Raw genomic sequence first — 21,338 nt, forward strand, 5'->3', positions numbered from 1 at the left:
TTGCAGCTTTGATTCAAACTAGCTAATGCTAGTTTACAGAAACTCAAAGAACAAGAAGGAGCTTTTCTGAAGGACAGTACCCTAGCAAACTTATTGATCTTCCTTATTATCATCATCATCATTTTTACTCTTACTGAAAGTATATTATTTTTTTAAACTAAAAAGACTGCAAGACTCCCTTCCTTTCAGGCAAAAGGGAACAGTAAGATACCAAGTGACAGGCTTAAAATACACTGGAATAAAGTAAAGAGATCTTGAAGTAGAGTTAATGCTGTCTTTACTGAAATGGATATTTCTCAGAAAAACGAACTTGCTCTATTAAGGGCTAGTAGGCAATAGATCAAAAATGTATGCTGCCACCACAAAACATGCAGCTGTAGAGCAATTTTTGTTTTTAAAACTAGGAGGATAGAGTAGCTCCATGCACAAAGGTTAAGAAACCTAAAACAAATCAAAAGTTTAAGTAAAGCAACTTGCTGACTTTCATGAGATTCTCAAAACTGGCACAACTCCACAGAACTGCTGCATGTTTTCCTAAATCTTTAGGTGGTGGTGCAGATTCTTGGTCTGATTCCACTCCTCCAGGGGAAGTTTCACTGCTGTGTGTAAAATTCAGTAAACCTGTTAAGTGCAGAACTAATGACCTATTCTATGAGATACAGGAAGCTTTCTGCTGCTTTCAGCTTAACTGAACAGTGCAGTTTTTAAATGCTTTTCAAAAAAATACTAAATTAAATACTTTACTGATATAAGTTTCCAGCTTACCTTTTTCCTGTAAATTCTGCTTGACCCTTCTTATTGAATATGAATTTTGAGTCATTATACCCCCATCCATTCCACTTCAGAAGTTCTTGCCTTAAAGGAGGAAAAAAATAGTATAAATATATATAAATACGGTATAGAATAGTATAAGTAATAGCATAAATATATACAGAGAGAGTGTTACTGACAATGATCAGTGGTGACTATTTCAAAAAAAAATTTGCAACTCAAAGAAACCTCTGCCTCAAGGCAGTTGTAACTCCAGCTTTACATGCAAGGTAACTGGGTGCTGATCAATTACCAAGGGCATTCATTACAGAGATAACACTACCATGGGCTGCTGACATACTACCTGTGCTGTAATTAGACTTGCCTTAATCAAAGCCCGTTTTCTTCAAACTGCCTGTACACACGGCCTTTAAGGAATCAAATGGAAGAAAACATGGGCACTTAGTACAGCTGTTTGAAACTGACATTTCAACAAGCCTTTGACAAGCTTAGCACTTCTTAAGCAAGCTTTACAGGGAACTTCAAGTACTTAGTAACTGATACATTTTTGTCAAACAGCCAGTGCACGTTGCTCCTACACACTGAGGAATTGACTAAAATTGCAGCCAAATTAAACTGTTTGATGAAACAGTGTCTAGGACTGCAGTCTTTGTCAAGGCAAGATTTCTCCCTCTGGTGACTGAATGGAGTATTTGTATACACCCGATCTCTGGTTTATCAAATTATGTAAAGTCAGAACAGACCTGATATTAATATACCAAATTTGAGAAAAACTTAAGCAGCGTCACCCTATTTTTGAAGGGTGGCTCCTTCAAGGCAGTGCCAAAATAAGCTGCTAAGCGTGATGCATGGAACAGGGCAGAGAAAGCAGCAACAAAGCTAGAGGTGATCAGACAGATCAAGACACAAAGGACCAGACTAAAGGAACTGCCGACATGTGGTAAACCGAGTAAGTGCAGCTTTGAAACCACCACCAGTCCTGATGTCTGTAGGGACAGACACCTCTCCCCAAATTCAGGGGAGGCACTATTAAGGCCGTGAGCAGAGATCCACTTAGGAGCTCTTTCTGCTAAGCTGACTTAGTTCCCTGTTCCTTGCCCTTCCTGCAGGCCTGCTTTCCTAGGTTGGTGTTAAAGTACCTGGTGCTTTCATCAGGTTTTAAAATACCAAATGGAGGTTAAGAAGTCAAATTTTGTAAGTTTTCAGGATCGACTATTCCTGAATGAAATAAGCATATAACGGTTTGCTCTGAAAGACAACATAGCTCATTAGTGGTGTGTTGAGAGTAATTACATAAAACTAACACAACAGTTAACATGTTTGCAGAACAGCTGGTTCTGAAACATCTCAACTACCTCCAACCACACGGTCGGGCATTCCCCCTGGCATAACGGACAGCTTTGTATCTCGTGACAGGTAAACACAACAGGAAGTTCACTGCAAACATCTAATTTTCACATTCAGTGCTATACCAAGCAATTCCAAGGTTTCTGTTTGGAGGCAGCAAGGGCTGTTTTGTACTGAGTCATCTGACATTTATTCCCTCCTTTGTTCCATCACACCAGGGAGCACTGCCAATCTGGGAACCGCTATCTGATTTTCGTATAGTGGTTCCTAGCACCTCACGCCCACACTGCATGGAGTTAGAGGAAATACTGCATGTGGCTTCCTAAAGAAGAAGCCTAGAAGACCAGAATATAAAGGAAAGTGTCTGATTACTCAGCTCCAATTCATAAATGACAGGGCCTCTGGTAAGCAACATGGCCTCTCTCTAACACTTGTCATTATTCTTGTTTTAAACTCAGTGCTGCTAAGTTTTATATCGTACCTGAGTTGTCTCATTTAAAGATGACAGCTTTCCTGTTCAGCTACATTGACTTCAACAAAATGTCAGGCTCATTAACCCTACTTTTGTCTTTTGACATATATGGACTATTTTAGCCAGAAATGTTAGAAAGTGATCAGTTCTTCCTTGCCTTCTAACTTTGAAACGCTAATTTCAGTACAGAAATGGATGAAGTGCTAAACATAGACATGTTAAAAGCAAGCTTTGGTTTACATTTTTGATATTATATATACACACACTTACATATACACACACATAATATATGTGTAAAATAAGTAATGATATTGCCTGAAGGGAAAAAAAAAATGAAAGAAAAAAGTTACCATGGAAACGGTGACAATAGGAGCAAGTGTTGCAGAAACTGCATGCTTAGGTTAACTGAATTTAAACATTTCACTTTTCGTTACAATGCCCAGAATTGAAATACTAGTTTGACTTGATGTAATAAGAGTTTATATATATTTGCATTTTAACATCAAAGTCTTTTCAACAAATAAAATATCTCTTCACTTTTCTGAAGAACTGGCTATTGAATAACCACAGAGACACGAGGCAGGAAGCTGTGCAGACCACAGCGCACACAATAAATAAAATAAAGGCGTTTAAAAATCGCACAGAAGCCCACGAGGTGGCAGCCTTCCCCCAGCCGGGGCAGGCTGAGTCCTCCAAACCCAAGCATTTTAACTAAAACAACATCTGCCAGCTCTCTCCAAATCTCCTGTTTTAGTGACAGGCACTATGACTGCTTGAAAATGTTTTCCTTTCCCTAGGAAACTGAAGCAGCAGCACAGGGCCTCCAGCAGGAACCGAAGCTGAGCATCCAAAAGTTTAACGCCCATGGAAATTACAACATAGATGCTTATTTTCAGCAGTTCCAAATTCATGCCACAATTACACACCAAATAACTACACACACAATACATAGAACTGACAATCAAGAAGGAGTTTTTACTTTTAAAAGAAAAAAAATATCACCAACAGTTAGTGATAGCCTTTTATCTTCCAGGTGGGTCTAAAACACGTTGATAACATTAGAAGCTGACATTTTTTTTACTTATGAAGTTACAAGATTATGTTCTGTGAAATACTGGAACCAAGTTAAAGTAATCAATGAATTTTACTTCAGCAGCAGCAGCGGGTGATTTAACCAAGAGTGCCAATGCTGAACTCCTTGCCTTGTTATACAGATACACTGTCCAAGCACACAAACCTCAACAGAACTCCCTTGGCCTTCCGCAAAAGAACTTGAAGATCTAGTGCATCATACAAACTGAAGCAGACTACTTTGCTAAATGGGCAGTGATCATTTCTCTCATTTTCTTCAGCACAGCCACCCTACGGCAGGATGGAAGATGGTGCCATCCAACCAATCAATGCGACTCGGGTGGAGCAGAGCCAAAATGCCCACAGTGATTTCCCCACAATACCCACCAGTGTTTTCAATTCAGTCATTAGGTGACGCCTCGCCTTTAAGCACCACACACCTAAGACACACACCGCTCCTGTTGTGCCACCCAAGAGCCGCCACGATCTTGGAAACCAGACTGAAGCGGGAGCTGGAAGGGCTCGCACGTGGGCTGGCGCGGGCTGCCTGCCTCACATCGCCACACAAACGCACGTGTCCTCCCGGCTGTGGTGCTCTTGCGAGGCCGGGAGCAGGTGTGGTATTATGGTGCTGCGTAAGGAGTCGCAAGGCAGGACGTTACCCGAACAGCAACTCAAAGCTCACCTCAGCCGGACTTTTGGCTACCAACTCAGAACACCTACAGGAGAGGGTTCTGAATCCCCTGAGGTGACCGCACAAGGTCGCCCTCCCTCTGCTGTGCTCCCTCACCTCTCAACCACACGCCGGCCAGCCACTCCAGAGAGCTTCTGGAGACAGCAGTAAACTAGGATTAGGTGGCTGGAAATTAGGAAAGGGAACGTAGCCCAAGGAACTACTTCAAGAACTGCTTTGTGAAAGCATTATTTATCCAGAGAAGAATGACAGGCTGCAGGCGGGGAATATCTGCTGCGCTCGTCATACGTCTGCCCTTCTGCAGAGCCTTCCCCTGCAGCAAACCAGAACTAACCGTTCTCAAGTCAAGTAAGATGCCTGTTTTTATAAACTGAGACACATTGAGGTTCTTCACCCTGCACTCCAGATAAACCCCTGCATTTACACATACACCTAATACTGTTGCTATTCTGTTTGCTAAATACCTAGTACAGCAACATGAACCTGGGTTCACATTTACAGGAGTTTAAATCTACTGTAAGCTAAAAATGCAGACACAACTTTAGGCATAAAAGACTTGAAGGAACCAGACACTCCAGAGTACTGTTGTGTGGTGGGTTTTGTTTGTTTGTTTAAAACTGTTCTGACAAAAAAGTTAATTCTCCTTACCCACGATACTAGACTCAACTACTTCATTACTCCACATTTCACCATGTTTTAATTAGCAAAGCCCCAAGGAACAAGTAAATTGGTGTTTCTCCACTGCTCTGTTGTAGAAAGCTTATGTTATTTAGTGAATTAAGTGAATTAAAGATTAACCACTATAATCAGTATGAAGAAAATCAAGATATTATACCTATGCTTCTCAGTATACACTTAGCCAAATTATGATTCTTATGCAAGGGACTACCTTAAAAGAAGCTATTTCTATTCCATATACTACTTCAGTCAATACCAGTTTCATTTTTATCTTTCAAGGGATTGCTCTACTGCAAAAATAAGTGCACATGGCTACTTCCAGGCAGTAAAGGAATAAGCACTTAAATGCTTTTCAAACACTAGAGATCAGTCTTGTAAGAAGTATTTCTTGAAAGCTTCCAAATGCAGGAAACCTGCTTCACTATCTTCGAAAATTCCATTTAACAAATGAACAGTATGCTGTTTATTTTCTCAAGTAAAACAAGCTCAGATCCTGGACAAGACTGTTTTACCCATTACATAGAAGATTTTTAGCATGCTCTGTAGCAAATTCACCAGATAACCACTAAATAATACTTTTTGGCCTATACAATCAACCCAGAAGGCTTACATACAAGAACAACGTTTGGATGTAACAAGGCCACAGAGACATCATGCTTGTCCATCACATTGAATTGACAACTGATTTTTTCATATTTCACATTATTTATTCTCTACTAAGAGGTATAGTAACATTACAGTAAACTCCAGCTGACTGCAACCCTTACACACATGGCAGATGTTTTTAGTTTACTTCCAGTCAAAGTAGCTTCTAGGAAGTCAAAGTAATTATTGTAGTCTATTGTGTTAGCAAAGATTGTTCTATTCAACTTAAGCAAATCTTAGGCTTAACTAAATAGCTATATACATTCACTTTCTTGTGCAGCAGTTAAGACTTCAGTAGATATCAAGAAGTTGATCTACAAAATTCTGCTTTTCGTGTAAGTAGCTACTTATTTTCACGTAACAATCTATATTGTACTTTAATATGTTAAGCATGTTTTACACTTTTATTTGCATGTTTTTTCTAGTAAAACGTAACCAATGAATACGTTTGGTTTACTTGATATCAAAAGATCTAACAGGATAGTTATTATATTTATTTAAATTCAATTCTGACATTTCTTACGTGCCATCTGCCCAAAGACATGACTACTTAAATAATAGATAGAAGGTGCTGTTGCATATGAAGTCATGTTTGCCTTCAAATGATGACATCTTCTTTAATCAGGCTAGTGTTTCTGTGAGAGAATCAGATTACCTTATCTGCTCCTATACTTCAAGCAATAACCTTAACAAGCAATTACCTGCTTTGATGCAATCACAAAAAGCCTCCTGTGAACTGCCACACCTTCCTCAATGCAACAGGCTTGTGCTCTTTGATTTAAGACTCTAAAGGGACCAGCCCTTTCCTTCTTTGCCTAAAGTTTCCACTACCTTAAGCTCAGAAGCCAGCTATGCCAGGATTTAGCTTAATGTCAAGTTTTGCTTAAAAAACACAGTTTCCTAAAGAGTTAGTGCTATTACCAACACTTAACAAGTCACATATGGAATCTAATCTTTCAAACAAAACTTTGATGTTGCTTACTGAACTTAAGATACTTACAGTAGAAAAGCTAAGCCTAAGAAACACTCCCTCCACTCCCCGGACTTCCTTCAACCCCTGTTGCTCACCTTACACTTTGGTGTTATCATCCTCCAGTCTCCAATCTAAACAAATCATGAATTTAGCACAGAATAGAAACTGTTATACAAGAAGTCTTTAGAAGTTAATTTAAAGTACTCATAAGAGCATAGATGCGTATTCCTGCAAATACCAGGAATTCCTCTTTACCAATGCAGTAAACTATCCTAAGGAATGCAGTAACCATGAAATCACAAATTAAGCCCTTCATTCAGGATAGGTTTCATAGAACAGCATTTACAGATGAACTAGAATAATGCACATTTACCTCATCAATTACAAACTAGCATTCGCACTAGACATCGTTTAAATTTACATGACACAAAAAGCATACTGCAAAGAAGGGTCTCAGTATTGTTGGTAATATGATCCCTCTTTTAAGTTACTTGTTAAATTCAAGAAGCATCTTTATACACTTGTCTTAGCATCTTTATACACTTGGCTTATACACTTCTGCTTGGCATAGTCATCATTGTTATCAGCAAGAATTGCAAAAGTCCAGATAAAGACATGTTGATTCAACAAGTTACCCTGAACAGCCTGGGCTTGAACTTGCTAAAGGGCAGGTGGCTGGCTGTACATTCACCCCTTGGCCTATCCTAGATAACAACGTGCCCATAACAACCATAAGAGAGCCACAAACCTCTTTTCATCCCATATGAAAAAAGCTTCCCCACAAAGAGATGGGAAAATCAGGAAATCCTGCCCTGCTTTTTTTGCTCCAGGACAGAAAAAAATTAAGCTTATGAACCAATGGATCTATCTTTTATTACACTTCATCAATACTCCCTTTTAACAAGGGACATTTTTTTTTTTTTTTAAGTTCAAGTTAGTTACAATACGAACTATTACAGCTAGATTAACATCAGGGCATGGTCCACCTCTGAAGCACTCTTCCTTTCTAGCATATATAACAATTACCCCGGTACAACTGTGTCCTGAGGAATTATAGTACCTTACTGTTTGCAAAGTAGCACAAGCTGAACTCTTCATGTACTTAGTCTTCAGAATAATTGCATATCAGTTTTTAGGTTAAGTCTCACCAGGAAAATGGACTTACCAGTCACCAAAAGTCAACAGCATAACGTAAAGTTTTGAAAAAAACACTTTTAAGGAAGAATTCTTTTCCAATTCAAGATTTTAGCAAGTTTTTTAGCAGGCCCGTCAACTTTTTAAAGCTCGGACACACAGTGATTTATAACTGTGACCCCCACCTTCCACTGCAGCGCTGAATTAAAACATAAAATTCAAACCAGGAACGGTACCAAGAAGTAACATCTCTCCACTCTTGTTGTGCATAAGGCCCTCCACTCACACAGTACACTCTTACAGTGCATCCTTCCTTCAAGACAATGCTCCTCTAAGCATAATGTAGCTTGTATTTTCTGATATTTTTTTCCTTTTGATAATGCTAATTTTATAAAATAAGAAGCACACTGCAATCTTTAAACATATCAACTTGCAAACATATTGGTTTGCCTTCACAGGCGTTTTTATTTTGAAACAGGGACAATTAGATGAACACCCACAGAAACTCAGATACTCTCCTTCCTATCCACACTGGTGATGAAAAATGGCTGGGTAAGATCCTTACCCGCATGGTCTACAGACAGTCAAGAAAGCAATGTTTCTACAGGTCAGCGTCTAGTGACTACAGGATAAGTATTAGAACATTTTTTTTTAGTCATAGCAAGTCTTATACTTTGCAGAAGCAATACAACACAAAGGGAGTGTTGTATATAGATCTGGTGTGTCTCTCAAAAGCTTTGACTATTCAAAACACTACAGGAAAGATGCAACAGGCCTAAAGAACACAGAATTTTGATTAAGGTATCTAAGCTGCAGCTTTGCTAGGAAAAATTAAACTAATAGCTCAAAAGGGGTAGAAAAGCTGAATCATCATAGACAGATTTAATAGGAGACTGCAGGAAGAAAGCATCTGGGTTTGAATTGTCGTAATATTGCTGAAAGATACGCAGCACCACTGTACCATCTATAGGTCAGTTAGGCTTAACAGATTTTTCAGTCGAGCTTTTCAGTAACTTATGAAAACACTGTCTTCAGGATATTCCTAACACAGGATGTCACATTAGTTTCTGAAATCCTCACTATTCTTCCCTTGAGTGGTAGGTAAAATAGCTGCCAAGTTCAGTATTGTGTCTCTCTCGAGTTGCAATTATGCAAAGATATATGCTTAAGCCCTATTAAACTAATAGACTGAAAAAAGAATATTAACTCGATATCAATATAAAATTTGGTACAGATTAACCTGTTTCAAGCCTAAAGGTAACTTACAACTTGGTGCAATAATTGCACACTTGGTAAGTGTGAATATCCATACAGACCAAAGTTTTCCAGAAGCACTTCACAAGTTTCAAGCTTTATTTTAAGCAGTTTCAGGACCTTCTAACCTGCTTGAAGGCCTAAAGACACTCACAACTCTGACAAAGTTAAAGTACTTAGGTGTCTTCTGTTATTTGAAAGAGCAGCTTCACTGGGGTCTAGACACCTTTGAATTGAAATAAAGAAGTATTGCCAGAGCAGGTCAAGCACGGAACATGGCACAATCCTTTTTCAGCAAAATATAATTAACCAAAGAACCCAACCTCCTTAGACTTGGCTTTACACTTCAAAGATCTATTGTATTTAACCGGCTCATCTCCTGCATGCTCCATTGCTCAGTACTCACATCCTGAAATGCAAGTTCAGCTATTAACCTTTCAGGTCTAACACATTTTCTACAGCTTGTATACACTCAAACAAGTGCTCTAGCACTAGTTTTTTTATGCCTGATCACCACCTCAAAACCCCCACAGGAGCTCCAGACCTAGCCTCTTACACCCAACATGACCTCAGAGATCAGACTGTCTCCCTGCCTGATTCTCCAAGCTTTCGTTTAAGAGGTGCTTTTTTGTTGTTGTTATCAGTTTTGCTTAGGGGCTTACCAAACGAAGGAAACCATATATTCAAACAAGGACTATTAGTTATACTTTTGCCAAAGATTTCTGTCCACACAAAGAGCTCTGGGAAAACTTTCATTGCATTCATCATAGCACCTAGCCTTATACAAATGTCTTTGCACTACCAAGCAAAACTACCACACAGGCGAAAGTGAGCTTAACTAAATGCTGAGAGAGCCCAGTACTAAGCCTCTCACCAGCTGAACAAAGTTAATAAGCTGATTTTTTAAAATTCCTTACTTTTAGCAAGCTTCAGATATTTGTTATAGTCCGTCTGTAGCATTCTTCAATTCCATCCCAATAATCTCTTTACCTTCTCATTCAAGCAAGAGCACCTTTGTTAGAATTTAATAATTTTAAGGTGAACAACTTCAGAAATCATGTTATTTTTTCAATATAGTTTAACTTTCATCTTGAAATCTTACCCCATCCCTCCCACGTCCTCTCCAGACTCCCTTAACACACTTCAATTTATAAGGCCTCACAGAAGACCTTCCCAGCTGTCCATGGATATTCCAGACCCCCTAGACCTTCTCCATCTTCACCAAGTAATCTCAGCCACCAAGACAGCCACTCAGACCCACCTATAACTGACAAGAATTCTTCTGCCCAATATGTTCCCAATCTTCTGAATGGGACAGCCAGCTCCAGATCAGCTGGAAGTCGCTGGAACAGGACTCAGGCATTCATCACTTACCACATCTGAATCACTACAGGCAACAGAATCATCGCCACCTACCCTCCCATCACTCACTTCAAAACTTATTATCTTGAAATACAAACTCTACCTAGCTCCTCATACCCAAGGTAATATTAAAGTATCACAGACTTTTTAACACCTACCACCTCAAATATGTTTCACCTAGACCTTCATATTCAGAGGGAACACCTGAAAATAAGAGGTACAGATCCTCTAAGGTTCTATTTCCATACATACAAAAGTGCTGGGCTCTAGGTACATCAAGACAGCTGCACCTATGATGGGGACCAAACTTTCCAGCAGCTCCCTTACATCCTCATAGCAAAGCATCCTGCAGTTGCATCACTTTGATCATAAATTCCTTGAAGCAACATAACATTATTAATCTAGAACAAGTTGTATGGTGCAGAAATATCAGTTCTTCACGTTCCTACAGTGAATACCAGTATGGGCGGCCAACGTCATTAACTTGTAGAAGAAGTACAGGTGTAAGTTCACCATGCCTGTGTTTCCACAGAAGAAGCTATCCTTAGGGTCACATGCCTCTTCACAAAAGCATGTTTCTGCCGCTCTTCAGGGATGCAGGAACTGGCTGTAGAAATTACATGAGAATTCATTTAAAGTAAATCTTTGAGAACTAGCTAAACTGGTATTTTTCAGAAACAATGATTTCTTCCTAAGCCCAAACCAAAGAAAAACTCAACCTGGAATCCAACAGTTTTAGAACAACCCATTTCTCTTAGTGAACAGCGCTGCTTGATGCATCTCCTGCAAGAACATCAAATCCCCTCAGAGGGAGGGGATATCAAAGGCTTGCAAACTCTGTCATATGCATGAAGTCAAATGTTACATCCCAGTCCTCTGAAAGCAGCAAGCTCGGCTTGGGCCATGCATGATCTGTTAGAATAATCGAGACCATCCCTTGATCTCACAAAGCTTGCTTGAGAAAAGAGGTTCAGAGCAAATCACAGGCTGAAGGGATTTTCCTCAAAGGAGCAACAACTCTCTTACCCGCTATTTGCCCTACCTGCCTCCTGAACACCTCCACATGCTACCAGAACAGACCAGTGCCTGTGCACAGCCTGATGGAGAGCAGTAGGCTGTCTACAACCTAGACCATAAGATGCTCCTGATGGACTGCAAGCTAACCCGTGCACAGGAAATCCACATCTGAAAACGGGGAAATCGTGAAATAATCACAAGATCATCCTACCTGAAAGGTGAGCCTCATGATGACAAGTTACACGAACCTGTACCACGGTGCCTTAACTGTGTCACTCAATTTACCAGAGAAATAAATCCCAGAGCTAGCAGGACAACTCACAGCTGGACAGCTGTGCCGTTTGCTGTGCCATTCGTCCTCCCTCGCTCTCACGTGAGCTGAGATGCTCAGCTCCTAGGTGCCACAAGGAACAGAAAGAGTGCCCGACAACACGCTTACAGCCGAAACGTCGGGCAGGGCCAGCACACACCGGCAGCACACCGGTGAGGTGCAGGCTTCCCGGGTCTCCCAGCCGGGCGCAGAGGGCCCCTCCGCCAGCCCGCCTCCCGCAGAGCCCCCCCTGCCCACGCACCCCTCGCTCCGACGGCCGCAGGCCGGGGCCGCCTTTCCCGGGCTCCCCCGGCCCCTGGGGCCGCCTCAGCGCCCGCCCCGGGTCCCGGCCCTCCTCCGCCGGCCCCGCTCCGCCCGCAGCGGGCAGCCCGCGGCTCGCCGCCCGCACCCACCGCTTCTTGGGGATGGAGCCGGCGGCCGGCCCGGCGGGGCCGCCCTGCGCCTTGCAGGGGCTGGGGGACAGCGCGGCCCGGCCCGAGCCCCGCAGGTGCCCGGAGATGATGCGCAGCCGCCGCCGGGCGGAGGACGGGGACCCGCCGCCGCTTCCCGCCGCCTCCGCCGCCATCGCGCTTCCGTGTTGTGCCGCCGAGCGCTGCCGGGTGAGGGGTCAGGCGGGCGGAAGGCGCCGAGCCCCGGTCCCGGAGCCCCGATCCCCGCCGAGCTGAGGGCCCCGGGCCGGCCCGCGGGGTCCCCGTGGAGGCTCCTCTCAGGCACCTCCGTCGCGGAGGTGTTTGCTCCTCAAAGCGGGGATTGCCTCAGCTCATTACGAAACGCTCGTTGGTGGCGTTAGCGTAGGTGGGGTGCTCAAGGAACTGGTTAGTGGGGTGACAAATTGTCCTACAGGAGTTACAGATCTTATCGCTGCTGCTGACAGCAGTGTCCCAGCGTGTGAATGGAGGGCTGCCGGCCCTTCCCTTTCCCCTCAGCTTACAGGTGCTTTGCTGAAACAGGCAGAGAACCTGCACCTCAGTACGTTTATCTGCAGTGCACGCATACAGCAGTGGAGTCAGGAAAGTGCTGATACCACTTCTACCGTAGGTTTATACTTCAAAAAATTTACTATTTACATGATTAGATGGTATCAGTACAAGTGAAATGTTTTGCCCCAAAATAATCATCGCCTAGTTTTTTCACATAGGAAGATGATCATATTTTAAACTTAAAATTCAATATCCAGGTAATAGCGTTGAAGTTACTCAGATTTCTGTCATAAGTGCCATGGTTGCGACAACAGTAACAAAGTCTTCAAATGGTTATGCTATTTTGTGTTTCTACTCAAGGACTGTTCAGTCTAAATGCAGGGCCCCAGCTTTTGTTGACAATGTCTGCATGATCTCCAAACAAAACACTGAAATGCTGAAGTTTTTTAACAGTACCTTTGGTTGTGGAACAAGCCAGGTTCCTATGCCAAGTGTCTGCCAACTTCACACACTCAAGCTACCGTGTTGTGTAGTTGTCTTGGAGTGCCTCACGTGTCCCAGTCAAGTGATTCGGGCTGGTTTGCATCTATTTCGTTGAAGACTTGGGGGTTTTCAAGATGAACAGGTCTTGAAACCCAACACAGCCACCACACGGGTTGAGGAGGGCTCTGAGCGACACAGGCCCTGCGATCACACACCCATCCCAACCTGGTGGCTTCACACACAACCCATGATCATGCCAACATCTTAACCTGGCACAACTCACCAGCCTCTGCTTTGCACTCAGTGCAGACCTATGCTGCCTCTTGTAGCTGATGCGGTCTTTCTGGCAAGACTCACACCTTTGAGATCTGCTCCGAATTCCCTGCAGGCTGTAGGACAGGGCATGGACTCCCCTGGCAGGATGAGAACCTGGGACCACTGGCTGCTTCTTCATTCCAAAGAGGCTTGGAGGTGAACAACTGTCCCACCTAAAATGGTCTGGGTTTTGCATTGTTTGTTTATTTATTTATTTATTTATTTATTTATTTTCTTCTCCAGACATCAGCCTAGCCCATAGCCATTGCTTAGCCAAATCCCCTCCTGTGTGGCTTTACGGGAGAGAAACAAACCCTAGTGGGTGGGAATATATTCCTTTCTGTAGCCAGGACAGCCAGCAACATGTACAGAACTGCCATACAATCCTGATCCTGAGACAGTGTGAACAGCTGGGATTCATCCTATAATACCAGCACCATCAGAAGGTGGCAGTCTTCAGGGACAATGACCATCCTAACCCTGCAGAGCTTAGCCTTTCCTGATTACTGACTGCTGGGCAATCTTTTCAGTTTGTCCAAATCCACCATCAGCTTAATGATAAGCAAGAAATATAATAACATCATATGGCGGATCCTTTCATTATCTGTAGCATCTGTGAGGTCATGGGGAGGGCCATCCTATACAGATTCCTAAACTATGAAGAGGGAGAAGTGGGATTTAAGGGAAGATAAAGATGTGATACCAACTCCAGATAAGGTCTGCTGCAATGAATCATGCACCGGTGTGCTTTGGTCAACTTTGAATTTCCACTTGGGAAAAGATGGAAACTGGAAAGATTTTAAAGGGGAAGAGAAAGAATGGCAAGAGGGTTTTGTTTGTTTCTTTGCTTGTTTTTCTTTCATCAGAGAAAGAAAAAAGACTGAACAAACTCCATTTCTTAAAGACGTCTCAAGAAGATATGTTATCAGTCTTCAAATATGTAAAAGACAGCTGTGAAGTAAAAGGGACCAGTCAATCTGTCCATCATGTCCCTGCTATGTTGGTGAGAAGCAGTGAGCTCAAACTGCAAGGTATTACTTCAGTATTTGTATGTATTAGACTACTTTCCAATAGCAGTGAAAATGAAAAACTGTTGTAGCCTGCCTAAGAACAGAATGAAGTCACCTCCATTAGCTTTAAGAACAGACAACACACCATCTACCAGAGGTGGTACCAGTAGAACCAGATCTGCTCAGGGCAAGGCAGTGGGCTAGCGACCTACTCAGATTAATTCCAACTTTGTGAACTGAAATACCTTACACAGTTGAGGCCTACTTTGTTATCACACACAACCTACTTTCATGATTAGCTTTAGCAGTTTGATGGCACCAGTCAGCTTTATGGAAATCTTGAAGTGGAACACCAGTATCTGTGTGATTATTAATACTTTCATAATGATATTTTGCCTATCACTGCTGGTTTATTTGTTCATTCCTTCCTTATGCACTCCTATGCTTGTTCTGTCATGTGTATAAAATAAAATCACATGAAAATTCGTAAAACTCTTACCTTATCCTCTTTCAAATCCCTTTCAAGGACCTATTTCTCCCTTGATAGTTCAGTGCAATACCTTTCCATTAGCTAAGTAACTAGCAGAAAGTTCTCTAGGGAGCAGCAACTAGCAGGAAGTTCTCTGGGGAGCAGTATGTAGTGCCCAAGCAGAGAGACTTTGGTTCAGTTCCCTACTTCACATGCAATATCGGTGTCTCTTTGAGTCATAGCTCTCCATAAAGAAACCAGGGGTAACAGTATCTCCCTGCAGAGATTGACCAGAAGATAAATACACTAAGGTCTGTGTGACAATATAGGATCAACCACCGTAAGACCTTCTGATTGAAAGCTGTACATAAAAGCCAGGTATTATTACCATTTGTTTTGCTTTTATTCTCACCATGGCCAATTCATCTTACGCCTTTTGTGTACTTGACTAGAAAATGGTTTGTAATTTTCCTGGGGCAAGAATTGCACTAGTTGCAATGTGGTCTCAGCTTTAGGTTAGGTTTCTGGTATTACTGCAATATAAACAGCTGTTCCGGCAGTTTGATAGTTTGGTTATGGAGTTAAATTTCCCCCTGTGAGTAATTTGTATACTACTTTCTGAATTAACTCATGCATATCTGCATTTAACTATCTGCTGCTGTGGAGGCAGTCTTTAGGGAACAAATACAGATCTCTCGACTGAGTTTCCATTCACATTGTTTACTGAAGTGCTGGATATAGCTGGAGGGATTTTAAGTCACTGTTATCTAAACCGTTCCACATTGTGAAAGGTTTGCAGACAGACACTACGTTCATTGTAGTCAGCTTCAGATTTTGCTAGAATCTTTCTCTGCATTGCACTCATTGGTAAGGAACAATCATTTGTAATGGGCTCATTTATTTGATCCTGATCAGAGGAGGTTGCAAGTCAAAAATAGAATATAATATCTGATGAGAAACATTTATCACTACCTCAGAACCTAATTCTCAAAAAAGTTCCGTATTAGTTTTCAGGTGTGTGCACCTGGAGATTTAACTGAGGGGTCTTTTCTTACTGTGAGAATGAAGAGTTCCTGGCAGCACTGTGAATGCATTCCTCAGCTCCCTTGGAAGGACGGCAATCTTCATGAAAAGGAGTAGGAACATAATATATTGGCAGATCATGAGTCTGCTCTTTCTCACCATTTGCCGGAAGTGAACCACTGATGTATTTTCAAAAAAAATGTCTAATTGGTTCATATAAAGTCTAACTGATCAGTAGAAGTACTAAAAAGAAAACAGCAAGCACAACAATGTTGAAAGTAATGTAATTGTGACAACAAAGGGAAATACGATTTCAGTAAAAAATCCAGCAGATCTACAAGGCGGTAGTTTGAAGCATGCTAATTGTTGCCAAGCCAAAGCAGCAGGATTTACTGTTCCGTGAGCTTTCTTTCCCACACACCTGAGTGAATCTGAAAGTGTGAGTGGGATGCAAACTGCATTGCAGAAGCAATGAGAAGAGCAACCTAAAGAATCCACTGTTTTCTAGAAAAGATGGAAAATGTTTGTTTTCTATGACATGAACTAGTTTTTCCTACACTGGTAGAAAACAATAGAGGCAGAAGAGTTAAGTAAAACACACTGAGCTTTAACTTCTAATTGCCATGATTTCAGCAGGTAAAGAGCAAAAATCATGGAGCATCAAAGCCATTGAGTCCTTTTATAGTTTAAAAGTGACAGGAAAGAACGATGCAGAGGTATTGTGGGGTATTATAGATCATATTTTGTGTAACAATAACCAGCGATCTTCTGCACCTTGTGTTAGACAGTTCTTCACAAGGTAAAGTTATCATGAGTTAGGAGTTTAATATGCTATCAGTAGTGGTAACTATGGCAAGCAGACAATGTAGCTTCAAACAGAAACAGAAAAAGCAGTTAAATTTACAAACAGATAAACTTTAATTCAAAAGACTTGAATGACCAAGAGAAATGTTGACAGTACCCAAGAAAAAGGTTATGTTAGTACAAGGGATGCCATCAGGGGCCTGGCGGCACTACCAGACCTCACTGGCCCTGACCAGCCTCACTTTGCTGTAGCCTGTTTAGGAAAATCCCTGAAGTGAAAATGATTAGGTGATGGCAGAATATTAGGGGGAGATATCACATATGCTTTATCTGTTCTGATTCTTCCAGATGTCTGTTTGTGGCCCGCATCAGAGACACAATACTCTGCAGGATGGACTGTGGTCTGAAGCAGCACGGGGATTCTTCAGACCTTATCCCTGACAGGTTTTAAAATATTAGCTTAAATATTTCATGCGTCAGTAAAATGCCATTTTTCTCCTAGATACACTAACTGAAAAATACCATTTTGAAACAACTTCCAAAGGAACACCACTACATTTTTCTGTACATCGTTTGGAATGACTATACCGTAATTAAAATGCTCTTTCTCAGATTTTTAGTGTACAGCAAAAGTAAGGGATTTCTTCATAACAGATGAGCAGGACATGAACAGAGCAAAAGAACTATTTTTTTTTTCAAGATTCTTCATTTCATGGGTCTACTTGCAAGGTTAAAACAGAAAAAAACGCCTACTCAAATAAGGTGTGTTTTAGATGTTTCTCTCTCCAGTCCAATTCAGATGTGATTGACACTAATGTATGAGGAACACCTTTTTGTTCTGTATTTCTACAGCCCTGTACAATAAGCCAGCACCTACAGAAAAGGTGGGGTTTTGGCTGTCCTAGGAACAGGATGGGTGTGGAACATCCACAGCTGAATCATGAGCTCAAAAGAGGCTTATGAGGCAATAGATGGGGTAAAAGGGCATAAGCCTTTGAGCTCGCCTCTGGATTAGTCATTTTATTCACCAGAAATGTAGAAAGTTTACACCTGTTGATGAACATGTCATTCAACACCAAGTAATTCATGCCCTGGGAGGAGTTTTGTTGATATTTGAATGAGCCCATAAATTTTCCTGAAAGGAAACAATTTGTCCAAGATTTATCAGGTTTTGTGCCGTTTTTACAGTCAACAGAGACCCTGAGGGAAAGGCAATGCATCCATCCATCCACCCGTCTATCCATCCATCCATCTACTACCAGCTTATAGCAAGAGGAGGCTCAGGTGGCTGAACAACCTAGAAATATGTCTATATCTGAACAAGAATCATTGAGAAGCAAGTGCTAAATCCTTGTCAATGATGTATTAAAAAATGCATATTGTGAAACTTTGTGAAACTGCTGCAACTTCACAAAGTCCTCTGTTATGACCCAGGGCAGAGTTAGTATATTCTTGTTATCCATGTATTAATAATATATCTGGATCTATTTTATGTATATTGTATTTTGCATACAAGAAAAATACTTGCTCAATAATTAAATATATGCATGGATGAGTTCATGCATTAATTGTTTCAAGGCAGGCCATTGCAAACTGAGTAAGAGACATTTCTATTTGATTATTCTGTTAGCTTCTGGTAGTAAATCCAGATAAACTCCACCACTGGTAACAAGAGTGGAAGATAAGTTTGTAAGTTTACATGCTCTGCAAGTTCCCAATGAATTCTTATTTCACTTTCTTCATTCTGCTGTAACGACAGTCCTGGTGCATCCAGATAACTGAAGGGAATAATGGCAAACTTCCTAGAAAACTCTGTGCAGAGATGTGCATCCCTGCCCTGTTTCAACCCTTCCACAATGCATGTCAAAAGCCTGTCAAAAGAAAAAGCTTTTGTATTTGTTTACTGAGGCAATTCAGTAAAACCAAACATAGTTACCACATACGGCTTCCTGTGGCTTTGTTGGTAAAAGTAAGCATAATTTGACATTTACAAACATTTAGCTTTCAAGGTGTGCATCCCAAAGAAGCTCAAGTGTGGTTTCCACACTCTTTTTTTATTGCCCCAAGACTTTCTCTCCTTCTCCTTCTTTAACAGAGCTGTCAATTAAAGTGAAATGCAACTGCCCAGCATGACAAGGGAGCCTCTATGGAAACTATTTGCCTCCTCTATGCTTTCTTGGCTGTTGCAGCTCTTGTACACCTGCATTTTATCTTGGTGACTTCATTTCGTAACTATTCTCAGTTCCCTTTATTTGCTTTCAGAACATCCATTTTTCATTCCAGCTTTATGCCCTCTTTTGGAAGAGTCTGACAGGAAGTGTTGCAACAGTGAAAATCCATTTTTGAGAATGAGCGTTGTCATAGCTTATGAATTTCTCCTGAATAGAGTTGGCATTAATTCATAAAATGATGATTCTCTCCTCATTTGGGTAGTTATGTGTGTTTGGAAAGGAAATATGCTTTCCTTCCTATGTTTTCCTAAAACGTATTGCTTTGTTAGCAGACAGTACAGAAATGTTCCATGTAGAATTGATGCAGGAGAAACTGGACGCAGTGCACACTAACCATGTTCAACAATTTGCCCTGACAATCCTGTATCCTGGCACTCTCCTGTCACCTACGTTCTAAAGAGTATGGACTGTGAGATAACTCAGGATACAGCTAGGATCTCTACGTACATCACACCTTTAGGGGAGACACTGGAAGCTAGATTGCATTATAGCACTTTGTTAAATAATCCAATCTAAGTATGCAGTTTGATGCGCTAAAATTCTCTCAATCTGCCACAATTTCTCAGAACTTCCAAAAAAGAAGAAATTACCTAATAATGGCACATGCTTAATTCTGTATCTCCTTTGCTTATATCCCTAAACATACTGCTGTTGCTAAAAAACATTGTTTTACCTCCTCAGGCTATACAGCATACAAATTGTACTGTGGAAGGGAATGTTGTGTATGTTTTAAATAGAAAGTCAATTCTCATGTATCTTTTTGAGAAGTCTGCAGGTATGACAAAAGCTCTGCTATGCCTGGGTAAGAAATAACACCTCAGGAGGAGGAGAAATACAAGGGTATGGAAAGGGCTGATGGTGCTGGAATGCAATTTAAGTCTGTTGGATTTTTACTTGTTCAATTAAAATACAAAAAAAGCGCTGATGAAGAGTCTAGTATATTTGTGCGGCTCTTGACTGAGTCTTAGCACAGAATTCTGTACTGTGGAAAATTATCATTTACCAGATAACTGTAAAACTTTTTGACATATTTCAGTTAAAGATATAACATTAACTGTTGTGGTTAACTCAAAAAAAAAAAAAAAAAGGCAATGGAAACACTTCCTAGATCAGAGAGCAAGGGAGCTTAACAAACAAGTCAGCTACTGCAAATCCAAATTCAGAGTTTAATGAGAAGGAACAATTTCTTCTAGTGTCTATTACATTTTAAGACAATTACCTGAGTGTGCTCTAGGGAATACCAAGGTATACAACATCAGACACACAATTAAGCAGTGTAATTGTGTAAACACCATATTTGGGACAGGAGAAGTGTTTGAATACACCATGCAAAAACTATTCCCAAATGGAGGCTGATGAGTAATCATGTGAGTCTTTAAAATAAAAGAAAATAAAATAAAATAAAATAATTAATGTTAGCTATATTTGAATCAAGTGTTTGATTCTATCAGGGTTCCCTTCACATAATTCCATTGTTTTAGCCACTTTCCACTTTTTATGTGAGACAATTGATATTTTTTCCCTCTGCTTAAAATCCAAGTTTTTTCCATGATCTTTATGGAAAGAGACGTCAAAGGAGAATTAAGCATCTGCAGCTTAGAATAAGAGAAAACTGTTAACATTGTCTCAATATTATCTATATTATTCTCATATGCTCCTATATTTCTCCATAATTATCTCCCACACAATAGTACAATTGTCCTATAAAGGTAGTTACTAATGGAAAGTTAAGCTTTTATAACTAATAAAAAATAATGTTATTAAACATCTGAATTTCCCAGTGCACCTTGTGAAAATTGTAAGGACAACAGTACGTACAACTACCCTGAAGCCTCTGCATTTGTTCTTATAGATGTAAGCACCCATATCCTTTTATACTTCAGATCCATAGTCTTTCAACACACAGCTGGGAGTGAATATTATCCCTGCCATTAAGGTCTGCTGCGGTGCTAGGGGCATGGGTAAAGCTGTGTCCTAACATCCTATGGTAGATCTGCAGTTTATGCAAGGAGCTGTATGCGCTCTTATCCATACAGCCACAATTAACCTAACCTACTGTACTTGTACCTTTGTATATATATATACATATGTATATGTATATACTGCAAAGTATCCTGCAGTGTTATATCTTCCCTCAGTGTTCACGCAGTAATTTCCTGTCCAGCCTTCTTTCTAGATTAACCCAGTTTATTTTTGCATTGCCACATCAGAGGTACCTCCTGGCAAATCAAAGATGCTTTCCCAGCATGCACTAACTATATATAGGGGAATAATACATTTTCTGTTCATTTTTTTAAAAAACATATTCAAGAATATATGCAAAAGATGATGAGA

At 40.9% G+C, this 21,338-nt stretch overlaps 1 protein-coding gene across 3 annotated transcripts in view; it reads right to left on the minus strand.

Moving 5' to 3' along the window:
* The window catches only part of AGPS (alkylglycerone phosphate synthase), a 76,693-nt gene that overhangs the window by 39,531 nt on the left and 15,824 nt on the right, over positions 1-21,338 (minus strand). Inside the window, exons 1-2 of one of the 3 annotated variants that reach the window (XM_048061580.2) lie at positions 12,142-12,352; positions 766-855 (exon numbers count right to left, since the gene is read on the minus strand). In XM_048061580.2, the coding sequence (XP_047917537.1) occupies positions 766-855; positions 12,142-12,314 (263 nt within the window). In that variant the 5' untranslated portion in view covers positions 12,315-12,352. Of the gene's footprint in view, positions 1-765; positions 856-1,135; positions 1,285-12,141; positions 12,353-21,338 lie in introns of those variants that run through there. The other 2 variants (XM_066999177.1, XM_048061581.2) reach the window with 2 other exon arrangements.

Source organism: Anser cygnoides, chromosome 6 (assembly GCF_040182565.1).
Source record: "Anser cygnoides isolate HZ-2024a breed goose chromosome 6, Taihu_goose_T2T_genome, whole genome shotgun sequence".
NCBI lineage: Eukaryota > Metazoa > Chordata > Aves > Anseriformes > Anatidae > Anser > Anser cygnoides.